Source organism: Argentina anserina, chromosome 6 (assembly GCF_933775445.1).
Source record: "Argentina anserina chromosome 6, drPotAnse1.1, whole genome shotgun sequence".
Lineage (NCBI taxonomy): Eukaryota > Viridiplantae > Streptophyta > Magnoliopsida > Rosales > Rosaceae > Argentina > Argentina anserina.
Genome location: NC_065877.1, coordinates 3180863 through 3200910, shown reverse-complemented (window position 1 = coordinate 3200910; position 20048 = coordinate 3180863). Strand labels below are relative to the sequence as shown.

The following is a 20048-nucleotide window of genomic DNA, read 5'->3' as shown; positions in this document are numbered from 1 at the left end:
CCACTCCGAATCGACCAACCGTACAAGGCGCAACAACCATCACAAAGGATTGCCGCCATTAATGGCGGTGCTTCAAGCAATTCCGGTGAAACCGAAGCTTAAGGTTCCCTAATTTCTGCTATTCTCGGCATGTCACACCTCCTGTCCAGACACTGTCACAGACGCTCTCACACCTACTGTCACAACCGCTATCACATTATCTATTTACACCCACTGTCACAACCTCTGTCATACTACCTGTCACAACCACTATCACACTACCTATTACACTAACTGTCACACCTCCTATCACACCCACTGTCACAGAAGCTGTCACACTATCTATTTACACTAACGGTCACACCCACTGTCATACCTACTGTCACAACCACTATCACACTACCTATTACACTAACTGTCACATCTCTTATCACACCCACTGTCACAGAAGCTGTCACACTATCTATTTACACTAACGGTCACACCCACTGTCATACCTACTGTCACAACCACTGTCACACACATTGCTCTCTCCAATCGACTCCGGCTGCTCTCTCCAAGAATCTCGAGGATCTCGTCCTCCGATGTTGAGCGCTTCCAGTAGTGCCAGCGCCAAAGAAGTCGAGCTGTCATCGTTGATCCTGTGGAAGCAATTGCAGCGGTTCCGACCATATTTCGTCGGTGATGGGTTTGTGATCAAGGCCTTGGGGCTCTGGGTTGTAGTCGGGTTGGATCGTCGATGAAGGAGACTTCCATGGTCGTCGTCGACGAATTTTTTGAAATTGAGATCGATTTGGACTCTCGACAACGTCAACGAACTGCTAGGAAACAAGGCCGGAGGTATAAGAGATTGAGAACAAGGTTGAATAAATGAATACATGCATAGGAACATGGACTTGAAAAAATTTGATGGCATTTTATAAATATTTCAAACATCAATGACAACGGTATAAGCTAATGAGAAAATTGACCTTTTTATTTCAAATCTTATTTGATATTTTTATAAATATATGTATTAAAAGTGTTTTATAAGAAGTCCATTGTAATATAGTAAAAATACTCTTACAGTTTTACTGGCTGCAACTGTCTCTAAGAATAAGGACATATGTGTCATTTTCGCACGGGAGCTCCGCTATGTTTGCCCGAAATTCTCACATCTCTCTCTCTCTCTCTCTCTCTCTCTCTCTCTAGACTCCTCTTCCAATCAAATCACTGAAACCCCTCTGTTTCTCTCTCCTAGGGTTTTTATCATAACTAGTGAGCAGCTCAAAATTGCAATGAGGAAGGATTTGTAGATGGACTCGAATGTACTAAAGATTTGATCCGTGCGTTCAAAGGTACTTAGAATTCCTCCAATTCCCACTTCAATTTCAGAGCTTTTTACTCTTTGCATAGTTTTTCAGTACCTCGGATTTGGCTCGATTTAAAGTACCAACTTGGATTATGCGATTGCTTTCCTGGGTCGTTTTTATATTTGGATTTGCAGTCTGTAGGAGCTAAAGATTTCACCTTTTTGTCGAGTTTTTGTATTGTTAAAGATGGAAGCTTTACATTACTTGGTAAAATTTGGTGTAGATTGTATGACTTTATGTAAATTTGGCATTACTGGGTTTGATTTGGTGGGAAGTTTAGTTTTAGTTGGATGTGGTTTCGAGAAAATGGTGTATGAAAATGTATAAACATTCATCTAGAAAGAAGCGAAACATTCTGTTTCTTCTGTGCTGTGCTGAAATTGGCCTTGGTTATTCTCCTTTGCTAAACTGGTTTCAACTTTCAAGTCAACTTGGTTCCTGTTTTGACCACTTTTGTGTTAAAAGAAGCAGTGGAGGACTGTGCTTGCTTTCACTGATTGATTTACTTGTATTGAGACTGAAGAGATGAAATTTGCTTGAAATGTTCAGTGTTTTGCTAAGTTTTGACTCATTCATTTAAGCTTTATGCGGTATTCTTTTTATTTATTTTTCTTTTTAAAAACTTGTGGTGGTATGGTGGTTGTCTGACTGTCGTGCTGCTATTGATGTGTAAAAGTTATAAATTTGTTAGTTGGTTCATGAAGATTGTTGGTAGTGAAGTTCTGATTTTGTTTGATTGTTTGGGTGATAGGTTTCGGCACTTGTCTCTTGAAAATGTCACAAGGACTAAAATGAGTCAGACTGAAGTAGCAAGGATGAAATCTCCTCTTGTTCCACTGGCAACTTTGATTGGGCGGGAGATTAGGAGCGAGAAGGTTGAGGAACCCTATTTGAAGTACGGACAAGCTGCTTTGGCAAAGAAAGGAGAGGATTATTTTCTGATAAAACCAGATTGCCATAGAGATCATGCGAATCCATCAACCTCATTTTCTGTTTTTGCGGTAAAGTATATTATGTCCATATATTCCATCTTTTGTGTATTGACAGGCCACCTGACTCTTATGGACTGAAGACTAAGAAATGAGATTAAAATTAGAATAGTTGAAGATGAAGTGGAGTATTAATCAGTTGTGTTTTAGGTTAAGTGGTATCCTATATTTTCAGTAACTATTCGTTCTTTCGCACCAAATAAAATCATCTGCATTCTCTCTGATACTATCTTGAAATTTTTAATTGGCAGATATTTGATGGGCATAATGGTGTATCAGCTGCTATATATGCAAAGGAGACTTTATTAGATAATGTTTTAAGTGCAATTCCTCAAGGTGTCAGTAGGGACGAGTGGCTTCAGGCCCTGCCTCGGGCACTGGTGGCTGGTTTTGTGAAAACTGATATTGAATTTCAGCAAAAAGGCATGTATCGATATTTTGTTGTTGTCTCCTTTCATTTCTTATTACAATGATTCATTTTTCATTTCTGTGTGGGTGATTTTTGTTGGTCTTTTCTTTATGATTTTCTTACAGGGGAAACATCTGGTACAACTGTGACATTTGTTGTGATTGACGGTTGGACTGTGACTGTTGCATCTGTTGGGGATTCTAGATGCATATTAGACACCCAGGGAGGTGTGGTTTCACTATTGACAGTTGACCACAGACTGGAAGAAAATGTAGAAGAGAGGGAGCGGGTTACAGCTAGTGGGGGTGAAGTAGGAAGGCTCAATGTGTTTGGGGGTAGTGAGGTATAGTATAGTTTATCAAGATCATCCTTATAATCTGTAAACAGAAAGAGAATTCAATATTGAATAATGACTTAAGGATTTAAATCTTTAATTTACACGCTGGTTCACAGGTTGGTCCCCTGCGCTGCTGGCCTGGTGGGTTATGCCTTTCTCGTTCAATCGGTGACACAGATGTGGGTGAATTTATTGTCCCAGTACCACATGTCAAGCAAGTAAAGGTATTCATTGTGCTATTGGCAAAAGTTTCATCAATTTTCTTCTTGTAGAATGTTCTAATTCAAAAACTTCTTTCCTGGTTATGTAGCTTTCAAATGCTGGAGGAAGACTTATAATAGCTTCTGATGGCATCTGGGATGCTCTATCTTCCGATATGGCTGCCAAGTCTTGCCGGGGGTTGCCTGCAGAGCTTGCTGCAAAGCTGGTCGTAAAGGTAATGTCAGTGGGATCACTTCATGTACTAGCCCAGAAAAGTCTGATTTTACTAATCTAATCCCAATACTGTTTGGTCTGCTTCAGGAGGCTCTGAGGTCAAGGGGTCTGAAAGATGATACAACCTGCCTAGTTGTTGACATAATCCCATCAGACCATCCTGTCTTGCCTCCGACTCCGAGGAAGAAACAAAACATGCTCACTTCACTTATTTTCAGGAAGAAAAGTGAGAATGGAAGCAAAGCAAATAAGCTTTCAGCAGTGGGAGTTGTAGAGGAAATTTTTGAAGAAGGTTCAGCAATGCTCGCGGAAAGGTACATTGTGTGTTTGGTTCAACCAGAATGGCTTTTTACCTAATTGCTAATGATAAAACGGCATGAATTGGATAGACAAACTAAAAGAAGCATTGAAGCCACTAAAACGGCTGCTTCTCTTCCACATTCATTCTCATTGAAATTACAATAATATGCAATAATTTGTTTGATTATTTTCATATATTTCATATGAGGTCTTTTGTCCTAAAATATTGTTTCCTAAAATCTTGTCAACTTGAGCTACAGCATCTAATTTCTCTCATTTCTCTACTGACTTACAGGTTGGGTAAGGATATTCCTTTGGATGCCAATTCTGGGATCTTCCGGTGTGCAGTTTGCCAAGTGGATCAACCGCAGTCAGAAGGTTTATCAATAAATTCTGGGCCTTTTTTCTCACCATCTTCAAAGCCATGGGAAGGCCCCTTTCTCTGCACAGTATGTAGGAAAAAGAAGGATGCCATGGAAGGAAAAAGAATGAGCACACCCACAGTGGCCTTGTAGTAATATATCTGATTACATATCTTGTTGTATTTTCTCTCCGGCAGTGTGAGCATGCTTGGTTTTTCGTTTTTCAGGTGGTGATGTGTGTAAGAAATGAAGTTGAGATATGCCGAGTAAGTAGGTATTTTGGACTTGTCAACAGTTTGTGTCGATTGTGGTTTGTACTCAGCTGTTGGACTGACTGACTGACTGACTGATAGCAGAAGTGTTGTCTAACAGAAGTGTTTAAGATAGTTGTATTGGTAACGGCTTTAATTTGCAAGCAAGTTGAAGGTTGCATGACGGATACGTTTGGTTGCAGCAGTTCCGTGTACTCTGTTGGAGAATGGCTATACGCATTCCAGCTCGTTGGTGCTGCTTCTATATGTTTTGTTTGAATGATGGAAATATGATTGATTCGAAACCGTTGCTAACAAGTGTGCTTGATCTTCCATTTAGTGCCAATGTCAAACTCCTTTCAATCTTTATATATATTTATGCAAGGGATTTGAAATCCCGTAGGGAGTTAATTCTCCAGTTTCCGAGCTCGCTCTTACATATTTTATTTTCACTTATTTCAAGAATGGTATTTATTATCTCATCTGTAAAATGAAGGGTAACCACTGAAAGTATCACAACTATGTTTTCTCTTGCAGACTTTCTCAGACTGAGAACCTAAAACAAAGCCAAAATGGATTGATCATTGATGTGTTATCTCTCAATTTATGAATAACTTCACACAAAAAGAAAGAGAACTTTAGCAGGACATAAAGGGGTAACGATTTGCCAGGAAATGCATGCATACATGAAATACATGTTAACAAGAGGAATGCTCTGAAGGACTGAACAGTCAGTCACTCAATCCGTTAGTTAGGAGGCAACCAGTGAAGCTCAATGCCATAGTTCCAGTTATCAACAGGATCATGAGGTTGCATATCGACTACAGAAGTATAAGCAGTGCAGCCTCCAAGCCTGACCCTGATCATATAAGAAGTCATGCGGGAATCTTTCAAGAAATGGCAGCAAAGGGTACCTCTACATGCCTCTATCTTATCCTCAAACTGCCTACAAAAGCTGTGGGAGGAACAATTTAGAGGCGAGCGAAGAAGATTGTCCGAGCAGTTGAGCAGCATCACTGTGTTACGAGTAGAAATGTTGAAGGGCAATTGTTCATCTAGCCTTAAACCTTGCGATGAGAAATCTGAAGAATAACATGTAGGAGTGTTATTATTCACTACTAACAGATCAGGTGGGAGTATAATATTGGTACTAGTGTCGATGCTGAGGATCTTGTACTTAAACCCTTCAGCTGACATGAACTGAAGTTCATTGCCATTGCTGCAGTAGATTTTGTATCTGGCGTCTCCACAACTAGCATCAGTGCTAAAAGGGTATGGAACTTCTAGGCTACCACATTTTGGGCAAGCACCAGCCTCAGCTGATACATGCTCAATTTTGGTGAACATGATCATGATCACCACAAATAACATCATTTGAAGTACTCTACTTCTAGAACTAATTACCATAGTTAAATGTAGCTAGATCAAAACTTAAACATAGACTAGTACTCTGCAGAGCCAGAATTGGAAATAATGCTGAGAGCTTGGTCTCTATTTATGCAAGATCTTCACACATATAATATGCAGCTGTGTGGCACCAAGTGTCAGTGTGCAGCATGAATAGTGAATATAATTAGCTACTTCAAAAGCTAAGCTATCATTGGAGCATGCGTCATACAATGGAATCTAATCCATATAATACAGCAATCATGCATCTATATATGGGAATATAAGCATACCGCACTGTATCTAGAATTCTAATTTAGCCCCAACAAGATCAGTTGTTGCATAACCTGTTTCGATGACATAATATGATCACTAAAAGAAATATCCATATGTTTCAACTTTTGAGTGCTCTAGTTTACATAATGTCACAAATACTTACTTGATTATAACCCCTATTCGACACTCTAATCACTCGCTTTTCAAAGGCAGAATTTTACAGTTGGTCACTCAACTATTGCTTGTTTGATATTTTAGTTACACAATTCAATGCATCAATTTGGTCACTCAACTTTAACTCCATATTCAGTCTAGTCATTCTGTAATTTTTCCATTAAAAGAATGTATATATACAACAACAAAAGAGAAAAAAAGTTGTCTATTTAGCTGATGTTCTAACAAATAACTCAGCAAAGCAGCTACATTTGATTGAAAAAAATTAAGTTGAGTGATTGAAAGTGATATATTTGAAAAGCGCAGAAATTAAATAGAATATATACTGTCACATTATAAAAACAAATTTCACCAATGACAGATATCAATACAAGGGTGTGGAAGAAGCTGTCAGTGTACAGATTTTCATCAAGGAAATTAAGAAATGCCACAATGAATATACAAATCTGACACCCAACCATACTAATGGCATCCATGAACTGATGAAAGTGGTAGCTAATTAGCTACTACAAAGCTGCCTATTTCATTTTTGTCTCATCCTATGGAACATAACAGATATAATAGCATAACCCTACAGTTATTACAGTACATGCCTGTATACACAGATAATATACATGAATATATTTGTATTGTATTACTCCAATAGTCCTTTCCCTTCACTAACAAGAGAGGAATAACAAAGATGATGAGCAATATGAAAATGAAAACAAGAGGTCTTTATCATCAATTGGGATTCTAGTGCAGGTGTCAAGTGTGTTTGTTCATGCCAACAAGTGATAGACAATTGGGGTTAAGATGACTGGCACATCACTCCCAATTTCATATTCGATGAAGTTTCTGGTATTCCTGAAGTGGCCTGTATAAAGAAGCATACATTTTAGAAAGGACCACAGAAAGGACAGATTATAGTGCTTATAGTTGTTGAACAGTAATTTAATATCATTAGACATGGCTAATCACATTTGTTCTACTTGTTTTATAGGCTTTTATTTGAGATTGAAAATCCGCACACAATTCCAGACTCGACACCGTTTTTTTTTTGTTTAAACACTTAAATTTCAACGAGTAAAAAATGTGAAAATTGTAAAATGAGGAGCGTAGATTTTACTCCCTATTTTTATATTCCTGTTCAAGGGATGAAAACAGGTTAGATGTACTATGTTAAAACAATCATCTTTTGGTGCACATGTAAAGCCAATCCAATTCTGTTCAATGTGATCTTTTGCTGCACAGTAAGCCACTCCAGTTCTGTGCAATGTACAAAATGTACGGCAGATTGTGTCCCATTACTCCCATATGGCAAATGAACGCATCGAGCTAAATGACACCATCAATTCATATAGAGAAAGTGTCTAAAGGCAATAAGCAAGCAAATATTGCAGTAAAAACAGAAACAGAATAAGAAGCCTCTCATTTCATTATAACTATTGTCAATGAGTACAAGGAGAGAACACTATTGTCAATATAGTCATTACATATCGATTTCAATATTAAGAACCACTTGTTTCTCTCACAGAGACTGAATGGTAGATGACTTCACCCAGTGAGGAAAGAAGGCAACAGTGAAGCAACTGAGGAGTAATGAACTAAGGGATGATATCGACAAACTGGAAATAAAACTGGAGCATTTTCCTTTGCCATGTTGCGCCCAACTTGGAAATATACCCATGTTTCCTACAGAAGTAGCTTGAGATGCTTTCCCGTTTCTGGGCTGGATACTTATATTATGGTAAGTCTTCTCCTGCAAGTAGCAGATAATCACATAGACCAATAGCAATGTCAGAATGGTGAAATGGTAGAACTCAAACACATCAGGAAGAGAAGAAGTAACACAGACTTACGCAGATCATCCAAGCACATACTGCTGGTGCTTTCTCCACTCTTTATAAGACGGATCTTCCCTGCAGGGTAAATCACAGTAAGTTTATCAAGACAGTATGTGAACATGTATATTTTTCAACTTTCTTTTCTCATTTTGAAGCAGGACTGGAGTACTGGGACTTTTCAATTCATGTTCATATTACTTTATTCTTTCGCCCTTAGATGACATGGATATCATCTGATGCAGAAGGTCACAAACTCACAATCACAGATTTTGTACATGATTATTCAACTATAACCCAAACTTCAGACCTAAGAACGATTTCAAAAATATGTATTGCAAAAGTCTGCAACAACTGTCGGAATGTAAATGTACTGAAGCTGCAAAAGTAGATGCCAGAAACATAACTCTATCCAAATACAGCAGAATGACAAGATGAGATTTAGTAGAGAAACATGTACAGAGGGGTAAAAGAACTGTGGTTGTAGTTTTTAATACCATCTTGGCGAATGCAGATCTCTGGAATATTCTTAACTTCACCATTGATGCTATCATTGTAAACTCTAGTTTCGATGTCACCCTCCACATAAACTGACGAACTGCAGTAATCTTCCAACCATCAGAGATTTAAAAAAAATATAAATAGAGTTTGATTCATTGTAGTAGAGAAAAAAAAAACTGTACACGTACTTCTTAACAAATTGTTTAACTGCATAAGCCCCAAGTGCGTCATTATGCACAGCAACGCGGTGCCACTGAGCTGGTCTTGGCAAGTCCTTTCCTACTAATCTCTGGTCAAACATGCCCCCTGTCCCAACAGTGAAGATGGTTACAGTTCGGCCATTCCTCAAGATCTTCTGCACTGGGGATTGTCCAACTACTCCACAGATGATTGCCTGCACAAAATCAATACACCCGGAATAAGTATTAAATAGAGCACATGACAGACATGAACTTTAAAACATGGTTTGATTGCTCCCATTTGAGAGTATAAACTTCCCGCTCTGATAATGCATGTTGTTTCTTACCCTAACATCCCTATGGAACCAAGAGGTTGTGTCAAGTAATATCTAGAGCAACTTCTTTCTGAGACCCTAGTAATCTATACCATTACAACACAATGCAGAGGTAATCACAAACATAAGCGCCCACACCCACACACATGGAGACAACAAACACCACTTGAGTGAATTACCTTATGCACACCGCGAAATCCCCAACCCCTCTTGGGATCAACACGTTGAGCTTGCATATTCACCTTGTTCAGGCCACCAAGAAATTCATCAATTTCTTCTTCAGGACCAACTTTCTTCGAGTCATCAGTGTCGCTGTCGGTTGAGCTGCTCGAGTACCACAACTTTGAGCTTCTTTGCCCGCCCACCGCTGTAATACAGCTCATGTTAACAATCACACCAGATAATCTAACTAAAACAATCAGTCTTCCCAGGCACACATAGATACCAAAACCAACATCTAGATTCTGGGTATGGCTACCACTACTTATAACAATTCCTCATAGTGAACACTCAATTGAGTCAACTTAAATTGATTTCTGGACTAAAGCCAATGACTTGAATTTCACTAGTTCCAAATTATAAAGCATATGAACTGATGAGATCATTAAACAAGATTAAGAACTGAACCCAAGAAAACCATATAGAGAATAACAAAAATGACTATCAGGGATGAGCCCTACAATTACACAAAGTTCAAACCTACAGATACACATAGATGGTATTCAGAGAGAGAGAGAGAGAGAGAGAGAGAGAGAGAGAGAGAGAGAGACCCAGTGAGGAGGTTTGTGTGGAAGGAACAGAGACTCTGATGAACTTGGAAAGTTTGGCAGCGACTGAACTCATTTTCAACCTGAAACTCTCAAATCGACGGGGGGTGTAGGGTTTAGGAGGGTTTAGGAGTTTGGAACCAATTTGCTATTAGTTTTCGCCGTCTCTTTTATATTTTAAAGCTTTTAAATCTATTTTTGGATCAATTTTATCCAAGAAAACTCAAATGAGTTTTTTTTTTGATGTGTTTAGTGTGTATTAAAAGGGGAAAAATACTTGTGTCCATACCCCCTCTTAAGTCCATATTGGTTTTTGTTTTTTCGATATAAAAGTCCGTACTTGTTTCGAAGGGGCAAATGAGAAGTGTACAACAGTTGCTCATAAAATTGTATAATTTACTTTGGTCATTGGCCATTGAAGAATAATTGATCAGACAAGATTTGACCGATAGTTCAAAGGAAGACTGACTTTGTTCTCAAATAGAAAACAAAACCAATGACAAAAATGCATATCATCCAAGCCTCCAAGGCTGCAAGAGATTCAGAAAACAGTAGAATCCCATTGATGTAAGCATGCATGGAGAAATGAAAAGAATGAAGAATATGGGAAGGAATAAAGCCAACTTCAAGTCTGAAATCTCAAGTTACAATCAGCATTCGATGATGACAAGACAATCGAAATAAAAGCACTGTAACAGCTCTACTAGGTCTTTCAATACTTGAAAATAATGACTTGTGACTTCTTCTTTAGTGCACCCAGAACATTCCCAAGGTTTAACCAAATCAAAATTTCCCTAGACTCAGGCATGCAACCAACCACCTACATGATCAGAGGTTCAATCAGCGTGGTCTGGATGAGGACCAAGTCGATTTTGAACCAGCACCAAAGGACGATGGTCTTCGCTCATCACTGTGATCGCTACGCCACCTATCATTTGATAGGGCTGGGCGATCATCGGGCCTGGTTCCCCTAGGAGCAGGTTCTGCAGCAGCAGGGGCACCTTCTTGTCGCCGATGCCTAGGAACATACCTTCCAGCACTTGGTGGAGCAGTGGTGACAGCAATAGGAGCAGCCGGAGCAGGAACTACAGGCTCAACTGGACGAGGCTCAATGGATGGCCTAGCAAGCATTTCTCTCTTCTGCCTTTCGGCTTTTTCCTCCAATTCCCTCTCCCTTAGCCTCTGCTTTTCAGCAATCTCATCCAATTTTGCCTTGCGCTCAGCTTCTTCTCTCCTCCTTCGTTCCGCTTCTGCATGTTCAAAAGGGAAATATCTTATACACCTAATATATTTAAAAGCCAAAATAATGGCTAGTAATGTAACAATGTTGGAAACATAATATATTATACATATGTAACATACTTTTTCATTCAATCAAGTTTACATTGACATAACAAAAGTGTAATGGTAATTCTAAAAAAATCATACCTTCACGTTTGCGGGCTTCCTCTTCTTCTTGCTGCTTCCTTATCCTTTCCTCCTCAGACCTCACAAAGAATATTTTCTTTCTCATTACCTCCCTCTCAAGTTTCCTTGCCTGAATCATACGACTGATTTGTTCTTCTCTCTCTTGCCTCCGCCGTTCAGATTCTGCCTGCCTTCGCTGCATAACCCTTTGCTGGAAGATAGTCTGCCAGCCAAAAAAAAAAGAATATCAACTTTTGACCACAAAAGTAATCAGGAGAAGTAAAATGAACTAAATATCTGTAATAGCAACACTTTAAAAATCTGAGGGAACACGTAAAATATCTTGTACATGCATATACTTCTCTCTCCATAGGCACCAGATGATGTAAATAAGCATGGTGTAATATAAAGAAACAAATTATCATTGTGTCACAAGATTAGATATGAGTGCAACTTTTTCTGCAGTAGAAATCATACATTAATACTTCAACCAAAACTAAAGACTCACCTTGTTGTCCAACATGCGCACTAGCCTATTCTTCTCCTTGACATCTCCTTCATGACGCTGTTGACTCAGCTCAATTTCCAGCTGTTTTTCAGGCACAAAAAATGATGATAAATAATATTATTGAAGATTCAAAAGCTAAGAACCTAATGCTCTTATTATAAAATTTAGCAAGAAATTAGAAACTAAATTTTATAGATATCAATACCTGTTGCTCACGTTCATGAAGCATTTTTTCTTCCACTAGACGTTGTTGATATGCAGCTTCAATCAGAGGAGCAGACTCTTCCCTCTTAGCTCTTTCCAAATGATCCATTGTTTTGGAAAGTTTCATTAATTTCTTCTCCCGTTCTTCTCTCTCCTTGATCTGTTCGTGCACGGCCATGTCCAATAAAGTTTGCTTGGTTACCTTTTCCTGTAAATAGATATATATCATCTTATCAATAAACTGCCACATCCGTCTAAACATAAATAAAAGAGAGAATATTTTCCACTCACCCCATCCAAAAGTGGCTTTTTTCCCTTCTTCTTATTTCTGTTTACGTCATTAAGAATTTTCTCCGCTTCTATAAGTTCTTTTTCCTCTATTTCCTTCAGGAGCCTTTGTTTCTTCCTTAGTTCAGACTCAGCGGCAAGTCTTTTTAACTCTGCCTCTTCAGTTATTTTCTGTTGCTTGAGCCTCCTCGACTCTTCCTCACGTTCCTTATAGATGAAAATTCAATGTGGAATCAATTTCCCATTATATTGTAAACTAAATTTAGAAGTCATCCACTCAAGTTGGGAGTACAGGCATACCATTTCCAGTAGTTGACGTTCTTGTTCTTCTTTCCTTTTCTCAATGATTGATTTCCTAGCAAGAAGCCTTCTATGTTCCTTTTCAACAGTCTCAGCTAAAGAAGGCAGAATATCACCTAGTCTGGATGCTTTCTTTGGAAGTGGGTAGACCATTGCCCTTGTCTTGTTCAAAGACTCGGCAAAATTAGTCAAGTGATCACGAAACCCGTCAGACTCCAGACGCTGAAACAGTAAGACGAAAGAAACCAAAATTACATCGGAATGGAAAATAATAGAGTTTTAGGCAGAGAAGCATAAGGAGAGAAACTGCAAAGGTGATTGTGAAACTTTTACTGAGCATTTGAGAACTAGATAATTAGAGAGTAATAAGAAATAAAAAATAAAAAAATTGAAAAATTAATGAACCCTTGCCGTACAATCATACTCGATGAAGTTCTAGTTTCAAATCACCAACGAAATCATAACATGACAGAAAATGAAACAATAGTATCAACTTACCAAGTTACCGAACATCATAACACCCTTCATATGGTCAACTTTCATAGCTATAAAGTTATGCTTAACAGCATCCACATATATCTTCTCTACCACAGAGAAGTCGTAAAATGGGATCATCTTAGAAAGATGTTCAATCTTCATTGATTGATACACCCGAGAAACCTGCATTATGTAGAAAAAAGATATTAAAACCCATTAGGCAATAAAAAGATACATTTCTGAATCAGACAAGTACAAAATTTAACCCACCTGCTGGAGCAACCTCAAAGTACCAAGTTTTTCAAGGGCGGGAACATATTGAGACAGTTGCACTTCAGGCACAGAAGAAGCTGTAGCCAGCTTGCCCCCAAATTTTGCAATTCTAACCAACAGAGGTTGTACCTTTACAGCAAGGTCAAGGGGTAGAAATTCATGCTCCAGGAGTTGGAAAAGATCCTTTACTTCCTGGGTTGCACAGCTCAAAACACCTTTTGCAACCTGAAAACAGAAGCCATATATAAGATTACACTGAAGAAAGAACATTTGAGAAGAAAGTAGACATCCCAGAGCAGCACAAAATTGTACACTGGCAAGTCATTGAAAAAAGCTGTTTGGAGAAAAAGGTATTTCAAAATAAAGAAAAAACTGACACGGATATAATTCCAGTAATAAACAGTTGATGATCACATCAGCACCCAGCGTATATTTGTCCAGAATAGCTCAAAAAGTTTTAGAAATTGTCTACTGTTTACAGGAAAAGAAAATATCCAATGAACTCTAAATAAAAACAAAACAGAAATCAACACACTTACCAGTTCTGATAAAAGAGCAGATCTTGAAAGCTGGGCATAAAGCACGTTATCAGGTCGGGGAATCACTTTAAGTGGAATCTAAAGAAGAAACTGCAAAAATAATAAAAATAATAAATTAAAGAACAAATTAGCAATACCACATCTCCTCTGTCGGCTTTGGGGTCAAGATTAAAGCCAATCAGATTAGCCATCCTCAAATTGCGCTCTTTCTCATTTTCAAGTTCCAAGTGAGAGGCAGCACGTGTCTGATCATAGGGGGGAACTGAAAGTGCGGCCAAGACAACAGATGACGCTATTAACTGCAAATCCTTTTGGCTTAAGTTTTTGTTGAAGCTTTTCTGAAGCGAGAATAGCTTGAACCATGCGTAAGCATGATTAAGGTGGCTAGCAGATATCCAGAAAATTTCTGTGAGCTTGGCATAGTAAACCACCATCAATGATGGTTTAGGGGTTTTCTTAACCATACACATCAATCCATGAATATCTTCAACAGAACGGAATGCTTCCTGCAGATAGCATATAGATTAAAGTAAGAAGAGAGATAGAAAATGATATCTTTTGCACATTGTTAATAGAATATACATAAATGAAAGAGGCTCAATAGAGATTCAGCTACCTGCCACAGTTCAAGTTCTGTAGCTATCTTCAGTTGCTCAAATCTAGTATCAAGATATAGCTGCAAGCTCTCAGGTGCAGTAAGGTCAGGTCGGTCTCTTTGATCTCTATACTTGTTCAGATTGGCCAGATGATTCCTGATGATCTCACATAACCTTCGAAACTCCGTAGTTCGTTTATATTGCTTGCAGAACTGAAAGGCTCGATGTGCCGTCATCTGAAATGACCAGTTTCAGTAAGACTGCATGCTTTTATGCAATAAAAAAGTGAAAAACGATATTCAATAAAAATCATATATGTACAGTGTACCATGTAATTGAAGTAGACATCTTAACTGAATATGACAGTTACACGACATAACTGCATATAGTAAACACATACACAAAAATGGAAGCATGAAAGTGGGTAGTGCATGAGGTAGAAGGCTATAAGAAAGGAACTGTTACTGTTAAAAAATTAATATAAAAGCATTAAGTAACAAGAAAATACTATACTCATCAAGGAACAAAGGAAATTTGAACACGTGAACAGCCACACAAACCCTCTTAAGAGGCAGTAAAAGTAATGAATACTTGGAGAAGGCTTATCGATCACAAAAGAATCTAAGAAGGCAAGCAATTTGTACGAATAAGATGTGAAGGAATAACATTACTAATTTAGATTCCACACACTATTGTAACTTTAAACGCAATGGCAACAGTTAAAACACCGTACCGCATAAAGGGCCTCCAACTTTGAGTTGTTGCGCAAAATCTCAAGCACTGTTCTGTAGGTTTCCCACAGAAACTTGAACCAAGGAGTAACAACTTCACGATCAGACCTGTCTCTTCCTTTCTCTCCACTGACATAGCTCAGCATCAGATCCTCAGGCCTCTTATCTGCCTCGAGGTCATCAACATCAAGTGCTTCCTCCAATGCCTGAGCCTGAGTACGCGCCTGCTCGGCTTTCTCAGTCGACAGATGCATAAAGTGCTTGATCACCTCTTCCAAGGAACTGACATTTACTTGCTGGCATATAATTCGGTACTGAATCAGACCGTCCTTGGCAAACCTACCCTTACGCAGGTCCACGCAAAGCTCCACATACTTGAACATAATCTTTTCAAGTGGCTTCTGCCACGCTCTGTATCGCTTCGAGGTAATAAGATCATGGAGCGATTGCAAGGCATCTTGCTTCTGCCCAACATTAATCAACTCTGCATCCACACATCACAAACTGTCACTCCAAATATAACAAACAATCGTCGCAACAAATTAAACCAACACGAAACCAATTAAGCTATCTAAACACATATAACACGTCCTTTTAAAGACTAAATCAATTCTATTACTCGTAATTTGAGGCTTGATTCTTTTCGAAAACTTCTACAACTGAATAATCATATGAATTACATGTAGCTAATCAAACGAAAGCTCACCTTCGGCTCGCTTCAGAGCATTCTCCGGTTTCGCAAAATTCGCCATGATTGGAAGCTTCACTCGCCTCACGCAATGCAACAACAGACACCTGCACCACACACAAAGATTCAGATCCGGTGAGAATCTCAATCGCCGCACAATTCATATCAATCCAAACACGACACACACCGCTATTTAATCACTGAGAAAAATTAAACCTAAAAAAGCTTAAACGATCCAAATCCGAAGAGTTTTACACAAAACCTATCGGAGAACGATGATCTACGATACGAAATCGGCCTCGAAAAATTAAAAAGATGCAGCGGTGAAAGTTTGATGTGTTTTGCGAAAGGAGAAGTGAAATTTATATTTATATTCGGTGAAATAGCGAAGGGAGTCGTGAAGATGAGGAGGTTTCGGTGGCGATAGAATAAGGAGGGAGATTGAGGTCGGAGGAGAGAGAGAGAGAGAGAGAGAGAGAGAGAGAGGAGTACCTGGGAGTGGCCGCTCAGAGATTGCAGGGAGAGGAGGAGCGAGAGTGAATTGAACTATTGAAGTTAGGGTTTTAGGTCGGATAGCGTATCCGGGATGATTTACTCGCGACTGTCCAGTCCTTTTGGGCTCTGCGGATGTTGTGGTCCAATACGGGGACGTTAAAGTCGGTTTTATATTTGGGCTGGACCAGCCCACTTCTTTGCTAGGTTTCAATCTTTACAGTCGATTTTATAGTCGGTTTTTACACTCATTTCGACTATTTTCTACTATTATAAAACCAGCACTTTAAGTATTATTAAATTATGAACTTCTAAATCTGCATCTCTGTATTTTTACTTTCACACATAGGCATAAAGATAATTACATAAAAACACTGTTTTTTTTTCTAAAACTATCATTTGTGATAAACAAAATTATATAACAACATTGCATTCTAAACTTAAAATTAAATGCTTCAAATGACAAACATGTGTTATAAAATCACGTGCATCGGACGGGTACTCGGCTAGTTATCAATATACGTACGAGGCAGAGGAGACTGCTACATAATTGATTAGGGATTCAATTAATATATGGGTGTTGCTAACATGGCTGGCCTTGTGGAAAAATAGACTCAAGGCGGGAAAAAAATTAAGGGCTCCTAAACATAAACTTAAATAGAAAATGTCAAAATATTATAGAAAAAAATTTCATTGTATCACTTAAATATGACTCATCTTGCATTTTTAGATGCAAAAGTATTGATTAAATCTGAATAATTAAGTTGGTCAATAATATCAATTTTGATGGATATTATAGCTAAACCATGAACAGCTTCAAATCCAATCATCAATCCAATAATTTCAACAGAAAAATCCTAAATAGTATCATATACAGAGTCACAAACAAGTAACTTAACGAAACAAAAAATAAAACTGAAACATGAAAAATCTTAAACAGTTAAACCCTAAAATCAAACGTGGAAACAAAATCAAAGCTTGAATAATAGATAAAGATTAAATATCATATGATTCATACAACTTACGATTACGTTGAGAATAATTGCATGTCTTGAACTTTTGATTGTTTTCATTAAAGTGAAGAACCGAGAAAGAAATGAGAGAGCCCAAGAGAGAAAAGAAAACGAAGGAAATGAAAGTTCATTAGGAAGAATAGCAACAAACGTGCTAATCTTCCTTTTAATAGGTTTTTATTTTTTTTAATAAGCAGTTTAATTTTTTTAGACCCTGAAATTTTGGGGGCTCTTGGCTTGGGCCTATTGGCTCTTGGCCCAGGGCCGGCACTGGCTGCTAAATGTACCCAGTAAATTTCTAGATGTACCCAGCATTTAATTAATTTCTAACTTTGCCCTTGATTTGGTATACAAACCTAGTAATCTAAGAAACATGTCATTTCCTTTGCAAAACAAAGAAAGAAAAAGATACATAAAACAAAGAAAGAAAAAGATACAGGGTTGTTAATAATCGAAAAGAAAAACGTACAAAAAGATTATTCCATGGACCCTTATGAATTCATCCACGGGTGCAAATTCACACCAATATTTCTTGCAATTATATTGTTGTTCTTCATTCTATAATGAATTCAGTCCGTCTGCACATGCCATGTTATGTATCAATATAACATGTGTTAGGCATAAAGCATTGATTGATCTTTTTTATCTTTGTACTCTTTCCTTAATTATACTCAAAGAAGTTTGAGACTTAAGGGTCGCTCGAGTGGAGATTGGAGAAGTATCTGACAAACACAACCATAATCAAAGAAGATGGGAATACAACGGGCCATATAAAAGTTCTAGCAGAAGAGCAATTTCTTTTCTTGATTGCAAATCTTGCTTGTGTTGGAGAGTCATCGAAAACAAATAGCATCACTTGTTTAGATCGAGTATATGTTTGCTGGGTTTGAATGGTGTAACAAAGGCTAAAATTGGAAAGTTTTAATAAAAATTATATTATTGGGTACAACATAGAAATTTGCCGAGTACATTTAGCAACACTATTAATATCTCCATGGAGCGCAACAGTAGCAGTGTCCACACACATTCTAGACAAAATTGCAATAACACATTGAGTCTCTCAATCAGTCAATCGCTTCCTCGCATGTCAAGTGTGCCGGAACACATTTGAAGCCCGTGAATTGTCGGAAGATGTATCTCTCAGGAATCATAGATTCACAGTCATAACAAAGACCACACTACAGCAGGTAACTTCATCGATCTCACTGCTGATGACGATAGTGATGATGAAGAGGTTAGGGTTCTTAGGTTCAAACCATCCAATTTTTGGGAACAGGAAGCCAAACGAGGGATCTTGTTCCAATTCCAAACCCCTGCCGCCATCTTTTGCATGTGAAATTTGCCTAGAGACTAAGCCGGCACACGACTCATTTGGTATCAAAAACTGCAGCCATGTTTTTTTGTATCGACTGTGAATACGTGGACTCGAAGCTCCAGGATAATATAGCAAGCATAGGGTGCCCTGTACCTGGTTGCAAAGGGTCATTAGATCCCGAGTATTGCCATTCCATTATGAAACCCGAGGTGTTTGAAAAATGGAGAGCCAGGTTGTGCGATGATATGATTATTGGGTCTCAGAAATTTTACTGTCCTTTTAAGAACTGTTCCGCAATGTTGATAGACGATGGGTCAGAGGTAGTGAGAGGAGAGTGCCCTCATTGTAATAGATTATTCTGTGCGCAGTGTAAGGTTCCTTGGCACGCCGGGTTTACTTGTGTTGAGTTTAAGAGGCTGGATAAAGATGATGAAGCAAGGAATGATATCATGATGAAGAAACTTGCTTACAAGAAGCACTGGGGAAGGTGCCCAAACCCAAAGTGTGGGATCTATGTCGAGAAAACCGGAGGCTGCACAACAACACGTTGCAGGTGCGATTTTTTTTCATCTTCCATTGTGGACGACGTGGTTGTACTCTTTGTAGAGAAGACAGAACGAAAACTAGTAGACATATGGGTGCCTTCGTAATCAGTGGCGGATCTTGAACGGGTGTTTAGGGGATGCTTCATCTAGAATTGTAATTTATAGAGGATTTGAAATTTGGCCGAATGCAAGAGATTTTTTTGACAATGTACTCAAAATACTATGTGATTCACTTTTAAATTGATTGTTTTACATTATCTGCATCAAAATACCTCCAAACATATGTAACCGAGGGTGGATGGAAAGCAAACGTAGAAAGCCAGAAATCTCAAATGGAAAAATCCCCAATTCAATCATGACATCCAATGCTCACTAGAAGAGTGGAGGCCGCGAAGTTAATCACTCTAATTTAAGAATTAGGCTTTAGTTTTTAGGGTTAGAGATTTAATTTTATAGAAAAAAAGAAGGAAGAAGAAGACACAAGAGATAAAAAGAAAAAAAATTGGTGGTCCGTGTGAGATTAGAGAAGTTGGTGTGGAAGGAGATTAAGTGTGAGTGTGGGTGTGTGTATGTATATGTGTTGGTGGAGGAATTGAGTGTGAGAGCGAGAGTAGGAAATGCTAGTCCTAATTTTAAAAAATTAATACTAATTTTTTTTGTCTTTCTAAGTGACTTGGGGATGCTTGAGCATCCCTAAGCTTGTAATAAGATCCGCACATGTTCGTAATCATGGAGGAGTACTGAAGGATTCACCAATGAAGCTGCTAATCAAAAATGGAGATCCATGCCTCGTGCCAAAAAAATACCCTATGAGAAC

At 38.3% G+C, this 20048-nt stretch overlaps 4 protein-coding genes and 1 pseudogene across 5 annotated transcripts; 2 read left to right on the top strand and 3 right to left on the bottom strand.

The window, feature by feature from the left end:
* Window positions 1-1135: 1135 nt before the first annotated feature.
* On the top strand, window positions 1136-4832 carry LOC126797651 (probable protein phosphatase 2C 5). Its single transcript, XM_050524331.1, has 8 exons — window positions 1136-1316; window positions 2083-2332; window positions 2572-2743; window positions 2855-3072; window positions 3183-3290; window positions 3377-3502; window positions 3589-3815; window positions 4097-4832. The coding sequence occupies exons 2-8, from the start codon at window positions 2123-2125 to the stop codon at window positions 4314-4316; spliced, it is 1281 nt and encodes a 426-aa protein (XP_050380288.1). The 5' UTR covers window positions 1136-1316; window positions 2083-2122; the 3' UTR covers window positions 4317-4832.
* A 329-nt stretch (window positions 4833-5161) lies between these two features.
* LOC126800945 (wall-associated receptor kinase-like 20) lies at window positions 5162-5821 on the bottom strand. The gene has a single exon (XM_050528377.1). The coding sequence runs from the start codon at window positions 5819-5821 to the stop codon at window positions 5162-5164; it is 660 nt and encodes a 219-aa protein (XP_050384334.1).
* Window positions 5822-7713: 1892 nt separating this feature from the next.
* Window positions 7714-9982, bottom strand: LOC126797660 (single-stranded DNA-binding protein, mitochondrial). The gene is made up of 6 exons (XM_050524341.1): window positions 9859-9982; window positions 9268-9455; window positions 8763-8968; window positions 8571-8671; window positions 8092-8151; window positions 7714-7991 (listed from the first exon to the last, which is right to left on the bottom strand). The coding sequence occupies exons 1-6, from the start codon at window positions 9929-9931 to the stop codon at window positions 7975-7977; spliced, it is 645 nt and encodes a 214-aa protein (XP_050380298.1). The 5' UTR covers window positions 9932-9982; the 3' UTR covers window positions 7714-7974.
* A 475-nt stretch (window positions 9983-10457) lies between these two features.
* Window positions 10458-16449, bottom strand: LOC126797646 (eukaryotic translation initiation factor 3 subunit A). 2 transcript variants are annotated; one of them, XM_050524325.1, is made up of 14 exons: window positions 16359-16449; window positions 15885-15973; window positions 15181-15662; window positions 14468-14683; window positions 13989-14357; window positions 13852-13881; window positions 13310-13537; window positions 13061-13222; window positions 12563-12784; window positions 12266-12469; window positions 11976-12182; window positions 11771-11851; window positions 11284-11485; window positions 10458-11105 (listed from the first exon to the last, which is right to left on the bottom strand). In XM_050524325.1, exons 2-14 carry the CDS (start codon window positions 15928-15930, stop codon window positions 10696-10698), a joined length of 2859 nt encoding a protein of 952 aa, XP_050380282.1. In that variant the 5' UTR covers window positions 15931-15973; window positions 16359-16449; the 3' UTR covers window positions 10458-10695. The 2 variants fall into 2 exon arrangements, with proteins under 2 accessions (XP_050380282.1, XP_050380283.1); XM_050524326.1 differs by having other exon boundaries at window positions 15885-15976; window positions 16363-16406.
* A 2133-nt stretch (window positions 16450-18582) lies between these two features.
* On the top strand, window positions 18583-19336 carry LOC126800941 (E3 ubiquitin-protein ligase RSL1-like; annotated as a pseudogene).
* The last annotated feature ends 712 nt before the right edge of the window (window positions 19337-20048 follow it).